The sequence below is a fragment of the Chiloscyllium punctatum genome, chromosome 7 (assembly GCF_047496795.1).
Source record: "Chiloscyllium punctatum isolate Juve2018m chromosome 7, sChiPun1.3, whole genome shotgun sequence".
In the NCBI taxonomy this organism is placed as follows: Eukaryota; Metazoa; Chordata; class Chondrichthyes; order Orectolobiformes; family Hemiscylliidae; genus Chiloscyllium; species Chiloscyllium punctatum.
The window spans coordinates 109,359,671-109,376,012 of record NC_092745.1 but is presented as its reverse complement, the minus strand read 5'-3'; the positions used below and the strand labels follow the sequence as shown (position 1 = coordinate 109,376,012).

Sequence of the window (16,342 nt, the reverse complement as noted above, 5' to 3'; positions counted from 1 at the left end):
TGAGCCACCATGCTGCCCCTCATCCACATAAGTGGGGAGTAATCCACTACACTCCTGGCCTATGCCTTGTAGATGGTGGACAGTGTTTGGGGAGTCAGGAGGTGAATTACTTGCTGCAAGATTCCTAGCTTCTGACCTGTTCTTGTAGCCACAATCCAGTTCAGTTTCTGGTCAATGGTAACCCCAGAATGTTGATAGTGGGCAATTAGTGATATTGAGGCCATTGAATATCAAGGGTTGATGGTTAGATTCTCTCTTGTTGGAGGTCATTGTGTTGCATTTGTTCAGTGTGAATGTTACTTCCATAGGGCAGTCCATGCCTGGATATTGTCCAGGTCATGTTGCATTTGGGTATGGACCGCTTCAGTACCTGAGGAGCCATGAATGATTGCGAACATTGAACATCATGATTCTCATGATGGTGGGAAGTTTATTATGAAGCAACTGAAGTTAGTTCAGCCTAGGACACTACCCTGAGGGACTTGTGCAGAGAAATCCTGGAGCTGAGATGCCTGACCTCCAACCACCACAACCCCATATTCTTTTGTGCTAGGTATGACTCCAACCAACAGAGAGTTTTACATCTGATTCCCATTGACTCCAGTTTTAGCTTCTTGATGCCACACTCAGTCAAATACACCTGTGATGTTAAGGGCAGTGACTCTCCGCTCTCCTCTGGAATTCAGCTCTTTTATCTGTTTGTTCCAAGGATTGAGTAAGGTCGGGAGCTGAGTGGCCCTGACAGAACGCAAACTGAGTGTCACTGAGCAGGTTATTACTCCTTGAAGGTTGCTTGATAGTACTTTTTACACCTTGAAGGCACTTGTTAACACCTTCCATCACTTTACTGATGATCAAAAGTAGGCTCAAGAAACAGGAAATGCCTGGGTTGGATTTATCCTGCTTTTTGTGCACAGTACATAATTTTCTGTACAGTCAGGTTATAGCCAATATTATAGATGTACTGGAAGAGCTTGACTAGAAGCATAGCAGTTTCAAGAGCACAAGTCTTCAGTACTATTGTTGATATGTTGTCATGGCCCATCGCCTTAGCAATATCCAGTGCTTTGAACTATTTCTTAATATCATATAAAGTGAATCTAATTGAGTGAAGTCTGCCATCTATGATGCTGGGGACCGCTAGAGTTGTCTGAGATATATCATATATTCAGCACTTCTGGCTGAAATGTATTTTGAATACTTCAGCCTTATTATTTGTACAGATGTGCTGTTCTTCCCCATTTTTGAGGAAGGAAATGTTTGTGGAGCTTCCTCCTCCAGTGAGTTGTCTAATTGTCCATCACCATTTACAAATGGACTGCAGAGTTTTAGAGGTAATCTTTTGGTTCTTTTGGTACTTCACACCAGCCTCAATGGTGAAAGACACCGGCAGCATATCAGAACTTCAAGAGAGTCAGAGGGCAGAGGGGAGTACAGTGGAGAAGGTGCTGGTTAAGCTGGAAGGTCTGAGGTGAACAAATTACCCAAACCAGATGGACTACATGCCAGAGTTCTGAAGGACATAGCTGGGGAGATTGTGGAGGCATTGGTGGTGATCTTTCAGGCATCACTGAAGTCAGGAAAGGTCCCAGAGGACTGGCAAATGGCCAAGAGCAGGGTGGGGAAAGGCAAAAGACTGGAAACTATAGGCCAGTTATGCTGACCTCAGTCATTGGTAAGACTTTAGAGTCCATGATTAAAGATGTGATTGTGGAGCTACTAACTGGTGGTATTCCGCAGGGGTCAGTATTAGGACCATAACTATTCTCGTTATACATTAACAATCTGGGAAGAAGGAACTGGAGGCATTGTTACAAAGTTACAGAAAACACAAAGACACTCTACCCTGCCCATCGGATGATGGGGATGGGGGCACCTGTGTCATCCCTTATGTCCAGTTACAAGGTACTAGTGGCTAGTACCTTGTAAGAATCATTCACTCTCCTTCCCTCCAGAGGTCCGAGCAGGCTGTCCAGCCAGGCATCTCCCTGCCCTGGCCCTGAACTCCTGCTATCTTCAAAACTGAGGGTAGGTGGTAAATTACCATCAAGTAGCGAACAAATTGCCAGAATTGAGACGAGGCAAACAGGCTTCTCTGCAGCCCCCACCTGAAAATCCTATGTCGGGAATCTGTAAAACTCTATCTGTGCTTGAGAGAGTGGTGTATGTAGGAAATTTACACTTGGGTAGTCACTAAGCATGAGCAATGAATAGCTGAATGCTGCTATCGTGGCTGAAGATACTAACACTTAAAAGGGGTTTGCAGAATCTCTCCACGATCCAGGAATCTGTGCCCCAGCAGATCAAAGGCATATTGGAGACCCCACTCTGAAGGAGTGGCAGTGGTATTGTCGGCCATCAACCTGCCCTGCTCTTTCTCAGGTAGACTGTGTTTCTGCTCCCCTTACAGTCACTTCTCCAGGGCCTTTGCTGTTGCCCTTTCAATCAGCATAGTATGCTCCTGTAAAGATCATACATTGACAAAGTAGCCCTTCAATGATCAGAGGCGGTATGAGGATGTCCTGCAAGACCATTTGCAGCCTCTTCACTAAATGTCAGCAACCTTTTAAATATACTGTAGCCACTGTGTGCAATACTGCATGCAAGTCAGCAAGTGCGAAGTCAAGAGTGCCACAGGCGATGCTAGCATCTTGGTAAAACCACAGGCATGCTCTGCCTGCTTAGGTCTCTTCACATCTACTGTGAAAGTCACCCCTGGTATGCAATAGTAGATGACAAACTGTAAGTTACTGAAAATGTTCCCTGCTCTAGTTTGGGAGACCAGTGCAAAGACCACTGTCACTCTCATAGCCACTGGCAACGTTGGCCTCGCTCTGTTTTGGGTTTGCAGTCCTTATAAGGCTTGGCAGAGTTCAGTGAGCAGTTTTGAAGTGAAGACATTGCTCGCACCCTACTTGGCACAGATTGAACATCTTGGGGTAATATGACCTGCAGGGAGCCCCTCTTCCCCCCTTGACCAGTCTCTGTTAGAACATAGAACTTAGAACAATACAGCACAGAACAGACCCTTTGGCCCACGATGTTGGGCCGAACATTTGTCCTAGCTTAAGCACCTATCCATGTACCTATCCAATTGCCGCTTAAAGGTCACCAATGATTCTGACTCTGCCACTCCCACAGGCAGCGCATTCCATGCCCCCACCACTCTCTGGGTAAAGAACCTACCCCTGACATCCCCCCTATACCTTCCACCCTTCACCTTAAATTTATGTCCCCTTGTAACACTCTGTTGTACCCGGGGAAAAAGTTTCTGACTGTCTATCTATTCCCCTGATCATCTTATAAACCTCTATCAAGTCACCCCTCATCCTTCGCTGTTCCAATGAGAAAAAGCCTAGCACTCTCAGCCTATCCTCGTATGACCTATTCTCCATTCCAGGCAACATCCTGGTAAATCTCCTCTGCACCGTCTCCAAAGCTTCCACATCTTTCCTAAAGTGAGGTGACCAGACTGCACACAGTACTCCAAATGTGGCCTTACCAAGGTCCTGTACAGCTGCAACATCACCTCACGCCTCTTGAATTCAACCCCTCTGCTAATGAACGCTAATACACCATAGGCCTTCTTACAAGCTCTATTCACCTGAGTGGCAACTTTCAAAGAGCTATGAACATACAGCTATGAACATAGACCCCAAGATCCCTCTGCTCCTCCACCTTACTAAGAACCCTACCGTTAACTCTGTATTCCGCATTCTTATTTGTCCTTCCAAAATGGACAACCTCACACTTGACAGGGTTGAACTCTATCTGCCACTCCTCAGCCCAGCTCTGCCTCATATCTAAGTCCCTTTGCAGCTGACAACAGCCCTCCTCACTATCCACAACTCCACCAATCTTCGTATCGTCTGTTCTTTCACCCTGATAGGCCAAGGTGTTACAAACTACAGACACTGTAGCTGGGAGCAAACGAGTCAAATCAATCTGAGTCAAACTCTTGAAATGAGAATATGTGACACATCACTCCCCAATTTGTAATTAACAGTATAAACTACCAGAAAACTATTGGTAGCTTTTACCCCGATATATAGTACTGGTGAGGGATTCTATCATCTGTTGACCCATGTTCAACTGGGTGAGATGAGGAGATGGTGTTAGTTGGAATGCTGAGATTGGACGTCTGCACTACTGGCTACTGCCTCTAGCACAAGCTCCCAGTGTCCATGATAGCAGTGGATCAAGATGGTACAGAAAGTCCTTACCATTTGCAGGCAAAATGTTTCATGAAAATCCAATGGATGGTGGAAGAACAACAAATAGGAATTTATTTCCCATAAGAATTAATGAATGATTTTCGGCAACACAATGAAATAGCAATATGAGTAAGAAACAACTGAACAAATACTAAAAATTATTTCCACTGAAAACAACTAATAAGGGCAATGATTAGATCAAGCATTGCACGATTGCCATATTGGACCCACTGGCCATTATACTTTATGAACTTACACAGCAAAATATTACTCTTGAACTAAAGCAAAATATTGCTAAAAAGCTGAAATAAAAACAAAACAACCAGTAAATACTCAATGTGAGTCAGCACCAGTGGAATCAAGTCGCCTCAACCAGAAATATGAACTCTCTTTCTTGAGAGAGTCAGTACTCTCAGAATTTGATTTAAAGCACTCAAATTTCAGCTTTAATTAGCTTTTACTTCTGAAATTATTTGCAGTTCCAACCAATAGCATTTCCTTGAAATGCAATATTTTTGAATCAAAATAAAACGCACAACAGAATTGCTATAATTCATGAGCAGATAGCAGTAAACCACTTTGTTTAGAAATTTATCACAGTATGAATGTAATTAATTATTATTTACACATTAATATTCACTGAAGCTCGCCATTAATTTATCTGTTCAAATAATAAGATAACTCAATTAGAGTATTAAATCTGCAATTTAATGGAGAAAGGTTCACAAAAAAATATAACATAGGAACAGGCCCTTTAGCCCACCAAGCCTGTGCTGACACATTTAATGAAAATGCATGAAAATGGGACATTTGTTAATTTAAGAACATAGTTTATTGAGGTAATTTAATAGTTTTCATTTTATTAACACCACTTTCCATTTATACATTCACTCAGAAATATGTTTATAGACTACATTATAACAAAATCTGTTTTATTAAAAGTAGATAAAATAATCTAACCACAAAGGTAATCCATCTTTTAAAACACTAAAACTGCTACTTAAAAGCAGATGAGTGCTGTCTGCTATTTTCGCAAGATGATTGCTTTTCTGGTCCATTGACTTGTTGCACTGTTAGTCTCAATGCAATTTACTTTTGTGCTATTGTAGAGTGACAGTAAATGAGAACAATAAGAATTTTGCATTCTGTTGCGGATTATGAAGCATTTGAATTTTCTGAGGAATCTTTAATTCAATGCACAACAAGATGTTCAGTCAAGAGCAGATATACATAGCTTCAAAGTCATGATTGATAGGGACAGGATCAATGTCACTATCAGACGAGACTAATTGCAACCAGCAATATTATCAGAAAGGTCAGGTTTCCACAGATGTAGAGTGTTAATACCATAATTTTAAATCTGTGACCCTGGAATTGTAGAATTGAAAAGTGAATGTAAGTTGAGTTTATATTTATTCTGTATTTCTGTATTTACAATTTACATGAAAATAATTAACATCTTTATTTACTTCTGATGTTGTCAGTAAAATAAAACCCTTTTTAAAAAATGAGTAAAATTGTATACCTGTGGGTCAATCAATTCACTTGAATCCATAATTTGCATTTTATCCTCTTTCCTTTTCTGCGCTATAAAAAGTTGGAATCAAAATTGTTATTTGGTGCAATTGAGAAATATTTTTTAATTAAAATTATGAATGGATATACTAAACATTCAGTCATGTGGCACAAAAGATTTCATGCCCTTACTCAAAGTGAGATAACACAATTAAACCACAGTTACCACAGTAATGAACTGTTGCTGGTAAATGATAACATGATAAGAAAATGTTCCTCTTGAGCTTTCCTCAGTACAATGTTTATTCTGCTGCAAATGGGTTATGAGAATTAACACTTCATTATATTCTTTGTCCAAATTCTCATTATGTACATCTGATACATGAAGCCCTCTGTGAAGCTTTAAAAAGGAGCACTGAAAATCAAATTTGCTTTGGGGTGGGGATGAAACCAAGCATTGCAGGGAAGTTACAATAAGTTTGCGGTAAGTGATCTATTTATTGTTCAGGTTTGATCTAAGCAAGCTGAAAACCTTCCATTAACATAAAATATCACCACTAAACAATGTTTTCAGATAGGTATGTCCCACCTGGAAAATTTGGAAGGATAAATTTTTGTTCAGCTTGGAGTGAAACATTTCAGAAGCAACTTTATTTGGTATATAAGACAGTAAATGGTGAAGCTACAATGTGGGACCAAATGTATGATAAAGAGAGAAAGCAGCCTGCTTTAAACAAAGTATAGTGATCCCACAATCAACCCATCAGAACAAGACTCTGCTATATCCAGTCATGAATGGTGTTGACTATTAAACTGTACATCACCACCTTCTCAAGATAATCAGAGATGGTCAACAAATACTGGTCTTTCCATAACCCTTACAATTTATGGGAAAACAAGTGATAAATTAGTGACAGGAGAAAGTGAGAACTGCAGATGCTGGAGCTCAGAGTTGAGAGTGTAATGTTGGAAAACACTGCAGGTCTGGCAGCATCCGAAGAGCAATAGTTACAGTAGAGTAATGGTTACTGTTCAAAACAATGAAGTGTATCTTAAGGATAGATGCCAGGAATTACTTCATGCAGTAGTGATCAACGCATCTTTAGTTTTATCCATTTGTGATGAGCCTTTAGTATTGGCCATTTGACAAGATTCCAAATTTTTCCAATTATTCAATGGTTGTCAATATTCTTCAACATTGCTTTAAAAATTTAATCATTTTCAATCACAGCTATCTCCCTCTTCTTCATAGGAAATTAAGGAACTATAGAAAGGAGTTGTAACAAATAGAAAGAATTACTGACCTTTACAAGCAATTATGTAATTATGTGCCTCTAAAATCAGTTCAGTTACAACGTGCCAAACTATGAATCCAACCATGACTAATGTATCCCAGGGGTTATAGAGGTCCAAGGCTGGCAGATCCATTCCAAGAAAGATTGATGCAACTGTGCAAAGTTGAAATAATGAACTGATTTAGTATTTCTAATCAGCAATTCAAACAGACAGACCTTTTACGAATACAAGGGATTGAAAAAGAGTACTTCTCACAACTTGAATCATATTCTACAAACAAAATCACAGATGTTTGAGAGAGAAAACTGGACAAAATAATGAAGAATCTACACAGGATAGAAGTACTCCCTTTTTGGAAATAACCTCAAGAACTATAGGACACAGGTTTAAAATAGTTGTCAAAGCATCAAAATAAACCTGAGAAAAGTATTTGTATAAAAGTTATTCTTCCACTGACTTAGCACAGACTTAATGAATCTAATGATATCTCTCTTTCTCTTTCTCACTCTGTAACCTTTCTATAATTCCATAAGTCACAAAATATGAGGTAATCTAATTTGGTCGAATTTGGTATAACTCAGCCACCATATTGATACATCGGTAAAACGTATCTGATGTTCAAGAAAAAATGGTTATCACCAAAGAAATAACGTTTATGCATCATGATTGCTGTAATTATTTGATCCATAATTGACAGAATAGTGCTTTGCTACACCATGCCCTTTAAGATTAAGCTATATTTTTGCCAAAGAAACTCAAAATGCTTGTTCTTGAACATTTGCTTTCTTAAAACCATGCCTGAGTACCTCACAATGTTTCTTTCTTTATCATTATCATTCATTCTTGAAGAGTTTAGATAAAGATAAACCTTTTGCAATATTTCGAATAAAAGGATGCAATATAATCTGATTGATAAACAATGATTTACATTTTTTCACAAAGAGGATGGTGCGTGTATGGAATGTGTTGCAAGAGGAATTGATAGAGACAGGTAGAATTATAACATTTAAAATACTATTGGACAGGTACATAAATAGGAGAAAGTGAAGACTGCAGATGCTGGGGTACCAGAGTTGAAAAATGTAGTGCTGGAAAAACACAGCAGGCCAAGCAGCATCCGAGGAGCAGGAGAATCGACGTTTCGGGCATAAGCCCTTCTTCATAAATAGGAAAGGTTTAGAAGGATATGGTCCAAATGCATGTAAACATGATTGGTTTAGTTTAGGATAGCTTAGATGAGTTGGACCAAAGGATCTGTTTCCTTACTGTATGACTGTTATGACTCTAAGTGACATAACAAAACCTTCCTTTCTATATGCAATAAGTAGCCAGATTTGGAATGTGGAATTTGATGTGGCAACAGTAGCCTTTGTAAAGTCTTGAAGGAGAAAAACATAAAGGAGAAATGAGCAGAAGAGTGAGACAAATTAATTTGCTGCTCTGTGCAAATGTAGAGAGCCAAATGGCAGCCTCCTGTCCTGCACTATTCTATAATTCACCTAATCACACTTGCATGGCCTGACAATCAAGATATTGGGTGGGAAATTTGTTCTTGACAAGACCCCTCAAATCTGGTTGAAAGAGACACTAATGAAAATTACTGCTATTTTCATAGAATGAAATAGAATTTTCATAAAATTTTGCACCTCCTTTGAATATTCCCTGATGGAAGAATGCAGAAGGAAATTTACCAACTACTAACCACCAGGTTCTGTCATTCTTTGATAGAAAAATGCAATATCTATTCCATGCATCTTCTGTAAACCAAGTTGAGATGATGGTTTTACAAATACTCGTTGAAATACATATTCAACTTTTGTACTTAGTGTGCACTTTTATCTACTTACATAAAGTAAATTCCTCTAAAATATAATATTCCATTTTACAAATATATTTTCTTTACATAATTAGGTAAAAAAACAATGCTGTGTTAAATTCTACTCAACATACACTTGCTTATAGTAAATGTATAAACTTACCTGCTATTGTTCTGGCAAAGGTGCCTGTTGCCCAATGTACCCAATTGAAAATATACCGTCTGCAAATGGTTTAAAAAAAAGTGAGAAATTTTGGTTGTGGTTCACACCAAATATTTCTTTCTAATCATCAAATTAGATTAGATTACTTTTTAGATTAGATTACTTACAGTGTGGAAACAGGCCCTTCGGCCCAACAAGTCCACACCGCCCCGCCGAAGCGTAACCCACCCATACCCCTACATCTACATCTACCCCTTACCTAACACTACGGGCAATTTAGCATGGCCAATTCACCTGACCTGCACATCTTTGTGACTGTGGGAGGAAACCGGAGCACACCCACGCAGACACGGGGAGAACGTGCAAACTCCACACAGTTCGTCGCCTGAGGCGGGAAATGAACCCGGGTCTCCGGCGCTGTGAGGCAGCAGTGCTAACCACTGTGCCACCGTGCCGCCCAAATATGTAACATATAGTTGTTTCCTGATATGGAACCTGTATATTGCTGAAAAAAGATACATTTTATCAAAGCTTTATGTCTTGCAAATTGCAATAAATACCAATGGAAAGTGGTCTCTGATTGGTAGAGGCGTTATTGTATAGTGCACCCGTTAATGATGACTGACAGTTAACTGCCAAGTTTTGTTTAGATTTTTAACTAGGCTCTGACTCTGGTTGATGAAGGTCTTGCCCTGAGAAATGAAGCATTGAATAGCTATCACCTATTTTATGGCATAAGAAAGAGATGTATATGTTCTTTTCATTTGTATTGAACAGGGCCCTATGTACTAATACATTTTATCTCCCAATACACCAAGTGTGCTATAGTGCAAGCCTGACTTACAAACCTAATTTGGCTATTAGTGTAATTCATTGCACACTCAGGATTGAGTAATTAATAATGTTCAGGATACTGTGATGCAAGTCTTCAATAACTCTCAAATATTCGAACATAACGTAATAGAAAAACATTACATCAAAAATGAATATTGTTAGATCTACCTTGGTGCTTGTGGATTTGGTCTGAAGAAAGCCATAATCAGTTGAAGAATTACCAATATAAGAATCATACAGCCAAAGTATGGATGGGCACCTGCACACTAAGAGCACAGATATTAATGTATTGATAAAGCATCTTAGAAACATTATTCATTTCTACAGAACTTCCTTCTGAACGTAACTAGAGTTAAAAAACAGAAAGTCATGGAAAAACTCCATAGATCAGACCACAGTTGTAGAGAAAGAAATGGAGTTAAAATTTCAGAGTGGGATGACCTTTCATTGGAACTGGGGTAAACTTAGATATGTAACAGGATTTGAGTAAGCAACGGGTGGGACAAAGGAAGATTTATGGAAAACAGGAGAGGGTAAATAACAGAAGTTTTACTCTTACAGCGCCAAAGGGAATGGTGATGGAATATTAAAAATCAATGAAACTCTAGACGTGCTGAGAAGTCTGCTGCTGACTGAAAGCAAAACTAAAGATAGTCAAACTGTCAAAGGAATTAAATATGAAATCAGAGTTTACAGTCTGAAATGATGAACCTAGAATACCTGTTTAAATGTTAGGAACTGTTCCTCAAGCTTGTATTGACCTTCATGGGATTACTGCAGCAGGTCAAGGACAGCATTAGTGCAAGGTGGAGAATTAAATGACTGGCCACAAGAAATTCATGGTCATTCTGGTGGACTGAACAGAAAAGCTCTGAAATCCTGTCTCCTAACCCACCGTTACAGACCACACTGTGAACAACAAGTACTATATTCTTAGTTGAAAGAAATACATGCAAATTACTGCTTCACCTGGAAGAAGTGCTTGCATGGTTGAACAGAGGAAGTGAAAAGACCATAAGGCATTGGAGCAGAAATTAAGCCATTCAGCCCATTGAGTGTGCTCCACCATTCAATCAGGGCTGATAATTTTCTTAACCCCATTGTCCCACTTTCTCCCCATAACCTTTGAACCCCTCAACAAAAAAGAAATCTACCTCCGACTTAAATATACTCAATGACCTGGCCTCCACAGCATCTGTCGCAGTGACTTCAAAAGATTCACCACTCTCTGGCTGAAGACATTTCTCCTTATCTCAATTCTAAAACGTCTTTTCTTTACTCTAAGGTTGTGCCCTCAGGTCCTAGTCTCTCCTACCAATGGAAACATCTTCTCAACATTCACTCTGTCCAGGTATTCTGTAAGTTTCAATTAGATCACCCCCCAAGCTTTCTAATCTCTATCGAGTATAGACCCAGAGTCCTCAAACATTCTTCATATGTTAAGCTTTTCATTTCTGGGACCATTCTTGTGAACCTTCTCTGAACCTGTTCCAGGGCCAGGACATCTTTCCTGAGATACATCTGCTATGCTTGCAGGGAAAGTGCTGTGGGAGTGGAATGGGATGTTGGGGTTGATTGAAGAATGGGGACCAGGTTATCATGGAGGTGAAAAGAGGGCAAGATCTGCTTTGTGATTGCATCCCATTGGAGGTGGCATAAATTAATTATTCATTGAGCTGGTGGGATGGACAAGGGGAACCTGTCATATTTATGGATAGTGAAGAATGTGTTTGGTATACTTTCCTTTATTGGTCAGAGTATTGAGTTCAGAAGTTAGGAGGTCATGTTATGGCTATACAGGACATTGGTGAGGCCACTGTTGGAATATTGCGTGTAATTCTGGTCTCCTTCCAATCATAAAGATGTTGTGAAACTTGAAAGGGTTCAGAAAAGATTTACAAGGATGTTGCCAGTATTGGAGGATTTGAGCTATGGGGAGAGGCTGAATAGGCTGGGGCTGTTTTCCCTGGAGCTTTGGAGGCTGAGGGGTGACCTTATAGAGGTTTATAAAATCATGAGGGGCATGGATAGGATAAATAGATAAAGTATTTTCCCTGGGGTGGGGGAGTCCAGAACTAGAGGGCATAGGTTTAGGGTGAGAGGGGAAAGATATAAAAGAGACCTAAAGGGCAACTTTTTCACACAGAGGGTGGTACGTGTATGGTATGAGCTGCCAGAGGAAGTGGTGGAAGCTAGTACAATTGCAGCATTTAAAAGGCATCTGGATGGGTATATGAATAGGAAGGGTTTGGAGGGATATGGGCCTGGTGCTGGCAGGTGGGACTAGATTGGGTTGGGATATCTGGTCAGCATGAACGAGTTGAACTGAAGGGTCTGTTTCCATGCTGTACATCTCTATGACTCTATGTTTCTCAAAAGGAGGTGAAAGGCCAAAACTGCCAATCATCCAGACATGATTAAAGGCCAGACATCTTTTAAAGGCTGTTGAAAAGCTAAGCTCCAGGGAAAACATTGCTTGATTGACAGCTCTAGCTTTCTGATCTCTGTATGAATGAACACCATCAATTGGCAGATGTTAAAGCAGTTTCAAGTTCTCAAAGTTTCTGCTATTGGATGATTGATTAGCTCGTTCTTGTTTAGGGAAGTGGTAAGTCATGAAATTATGACATTTTTAAAGCTTTTCTTTAAACAAATCCCATTGCCCCGAAAGGACACAAAAACATTTTGGTTCCATATAGAGTGTGTAGTGTTTGATTGAGCAAGGGAGTGCCAAATATTGACACAGAGGGTATGAGGGGTCATGGGGAGTTGAGTCGATAGTTGCAAAAAATGTTGTGGATGATGCATAGGGAGCATATATAGGATGAGGTCGTATGAAGGGAGAGGGCTAATGGATCTTAATGTTTCCATTATAATTCGAACAAAGTTCTAAAGCACCAAAGTGGGCCTTTCAAACAGAGTACCTCAGCATCCCAGCAGCTCCTTGTGGCTGTCCATTAACCAGTAGGGGTAGCACGGTGGCTCAGTGGTTAGCACTGCTGCTACCTCACAGTGCCAGGGACCCGGGTTCAATTCCAACCTCAGGCAATTGTCTATGCCGAATTTGCACATTCTCCCTGTGTCATCATGGGTTTCTTCCGGTGCTCCAATTTCCTCCCACAGTCTAAAAATGTGCAGGTGAAGTGGATTGGCTATGCTATAGTGTCCATAGATATGCAGGCTGGGTAGATTAGCAAAGGGAAAAACAGGGTTACAGTGATAGGGAAAATGGGGTGGGTTTGGATGGAATGCTCTTCGGAGGGTCAATGTGGACCTGATGGGCTGAATGGCCTCTTTCTGCACTGTAGGGATTCTATGAAAAGTGTTATCTAGCTTATTCAATCGACATAGGATTAAATATGCAAGCACTTAACAAAACAAAACTTAAGTTTTGTTTCTGTCTTTGAAAGGGTTGTCACTGTATTTGATTGCATGTAATAGAATGAGTGGGAAAATTTTCATGAATCAAGATTTTGTAAATAAAGGCTAATAAATATTCCAAGTTGGAAACTGTGCAATTTTATATTAACAGATGTTCTTACAACGTTCAAAATAATGCCCAATGGCCTTGAAATGGGATCATGAAAGCCCTATTTTTCAGGTGCTACATATGCTCCTGTCCACAAAATGGCAGTTGTACATCTCTATGACTCTATGACATCCACATTTGTGGCTGAGAGTGCCACGTGCCAGATTGGACAAAAAAAGGGGCTTTAGACCCCTTACATATGCATTCTTGCAGCAACGTTAGTTCTCTTTGAGGGAGTTAAAACTGCAAGCACTCAACAAAGAGCTAACACTAAAGATTGCTTGCAAAATAAAACAAGTTACTTTGCTATGCAGCACTATTCCAGTCACTATCACTGTCAATTAGTGACATGATTAATATTTTGCTTTTATTTGACTGATTAATATTTGACTAAGAGAAGTTGCAGAAAACACTGGCATCTACAGAAATATATCACTGCAATGAATCAGTGCTTCCCATGAAAGAATTAAAAAATTGTGAAGAAAATAGGTTGTATTTGTGCTGCAACACCAGGGGGAGCACATCTCCACATGCAAAGTCAATCTGTGACTGTATAAGTGTTTTAATGTTCAGCCCTGTTTTCTGAAACTCAATTATGCAGGTAAATAAAACAAGTTGGTGACTTATCATGGACTCTCATAACCAGGCAGACAGCAAATAATTTAATGCCCATTCAAATGTTTTTACAAGTAATGACTGCAAGATGCCTGGGAGTGACTTGTATATTTTTTTCCCCTCAACAACCAACCAGTGCTGTTAATTGTGGAGTCTGACCATTGTTAAAAAAGTCAATGAAATAATATTTATTTTTAAAAATCATCACCCAAGCAGAGACTGAAATCATGATCCAGAATCCTATTACTAGACTGTACAGGGACTAGCTGCACAAAACATTTCCAACTTGACTTGTTCAAACAGATCTTATTTATTTATCAAATATTGTTTAGATTCCAGACACACTAAACTGGCCTTTTTCCCATTCTAAACCGATTTAGGTGAAAAATGCCACACACCCACCATCTTAGTAAGAGGATATGCATTTGTTCCTCTGGTGTAGTTATAGGCTAAGCACACATATGCATGATTACTGACATCTTTCTGGTCAGTGGCAAGAGTTATAGTCAAAAAGTAAGATGCCCAGTTCTGAAAAAGAGCTTCAAATGGGAACTACAGAGGCAACTCTGCATCGTTCAGTTGTGAAAGTGTGAAGTAAATTAAAGACAGCACTGTATGAAGAAACCATGTAATTTCATGATAAACCTTGAGATTTCCCTCCCTAAAATTCTTTGCCTTTCTCCCCCTCCACTGTCATGGCACTACTACTTCTTTGACTAAACTTTTCAGTTTCATACCTTCTTATATGGTTCAGGCTTAGATTAATAGCACTCTCCTGTGAATGTCTTGGGATATTTTGCTATAGAGAAGGTGCTGTGTGATTGCAAGTTGTAGATGAATAGCAGGCAAAGTGCAGCATCCTTGTAATGGGAAAGTATTCCAGCTAAAGGCTGATTCAGGAAAGTACACTACACTCATGGACTTGGCATCCTTTTCTGTTTACCTTTTAATATAATCTGAATAAATCAAATTGACTCATACAATGCACTTATTTTCTTATTTGTCAAGCTAACTTGCTTTGTTTCATCTTCAGCTCAATTCCAGTTGTTTTGTTTGCATTATTTCTATCAAGAAAAGGGAATTATTTTCCATTTTTCACTAAGAAGACTAATAAATGCCAACTTACATAGCTCCAGGCTCCCCTGTACAGAAAAGGAAGAATAAAGGCAAGACATGTTAGCAACACAGTGGTTGCCATGAGCATCCAATGTACCTTAAACAAGAAAGATAAAAACACAAGTCAAAAGTTGCAAAAGCACTTTGCATTTTACCAACTGTGACTCAAAATTAGCTGTTTCAATACTTGATTATTCATCTGCATGATTAGATTACTTATAGAATGGAAACAGGCCCTTCGGCCAACAAGTCCACACCGAACCTCCGAAGAGCAACTCACCCAGAACCATTCCCCTACATCTAACACATTTTTGGACTGTGGGAGGAAACCAGAGCACCCGGAGGAAACCCACGTGGACACGGGGAGAATGTGCAAACTCCACACAGACAGTTACCTGAGGCAGGAATTGAACCTGGGTCTCTGTGCCACCATGCTGCCACACCGTGCATGTTCAGAACCGATATGGGTATCAGTAACCATACACAGTACCACTTAGTGAATCATCAATGTCTGCACTATCAAAACATATTAGCCTACTACAGTTAGAACATAGATTTTGTTTTGAATATACAGCTACTTTTAATGCTAAACAAAATTGAATCCTGATGTATTAATAACACCTCAAAGTGGCAAACCTTCCATTCTGGCCAATACCTGTTAATGTTGAGAAACCCAAAGCCTATGGTCCAAAGAACTACCAAATCTGACAAATGCAGTCTGATCACATGCATTGAAAGCAGCAGTTCAGCAATGTCTACCCAGGCCTTTCACCAGCTAAAAATTGCAAGAAGAAGGAAATTTTGAAATTTGTAACAAAAGGCTGCTCAGGCTGTTCATCCATATTCAAGAATCCTTCACTCAGCCACCTATATATTTTACAATTGTAAAAATGGTAATTCTAGTAAAGAGTTGTTCTCCTACTTTATCCACCACCAAGAAACTGTTAATAGGAAGTTCAAAAACACAGCTATAGCAGTTTGACTCAGCAATCATTCATGCAAATTGAAGGGCACAGCAGTAGTGCCCCAGCCTCTGAGCCAGGAGGCCTGCATTCATGACCCATCTGATCCAGAGCTGTTTAATAATATCTCTGAACAAGTTGATTTGAAAATACCTACAAGCAATTTGAATCTGTAGTCAATAACACAGAAGAGGGGCTTTCACTAAACTTTGGTGTTGTACCATGACTTGCACAGTTGTGATTGGTTAAAGTTAAGTGTAACATCAAGCAGTCAGATGCAAT

At 39.6% G+C, this 16,342-nt stretch overlaps 1 protein-coding gene across 3 annotated transcripts in view; it reads right to left on the bottom strand.

Annotated features, from left to right (window-relative positions):
* Nucleotides 1-4,920: 4,920 nt before the first annotated feature.
* The window catches only part of LOC140480037 (ferric-chelate reductase 1-like), a 60,404-nt gene continuing 48,982 nt past the window's right edge, over nucleotides 4,921-16,342 (bottom strand). For all 3 annotated transcript variants that reach the window (XM_072574583.1, XM_072574585.1, XM_072574584.1), the window contains 6 exons: nucleotides 15,109-15,195; nucleotides 10,007-10,104; nucleotides 9,005-9,063; nucleotides 7,034-7,177; nucleotides 5,740-5,801; nucleotides 4,921-5,582 (listed from right to left, as the gene is read on the bottom strand). In XM_072574583.1, the coding sequence (XP_072430684.1) occupies nucleotides 5,490-5,582; nucleotides 5,740-5,801; nucleotides 7,034-7,177; nucleotides 9,005-9,063; nucleotides 10,007-10,104; nucleotides 15,109-15,195 (543 nt within the window). In that variant the 3' untranslated portion in view covers nucleotides 4,921-5,489. The remainder of the gene's footprint in view (nucleotides 5,583-5,739; nucleotides 5,802-7,033; nucleotides 7,178-9,004; nucleotides 9,064-10,006; nucleotides 10,105-15,108; nucleotides 15,196-16,342) is intronic.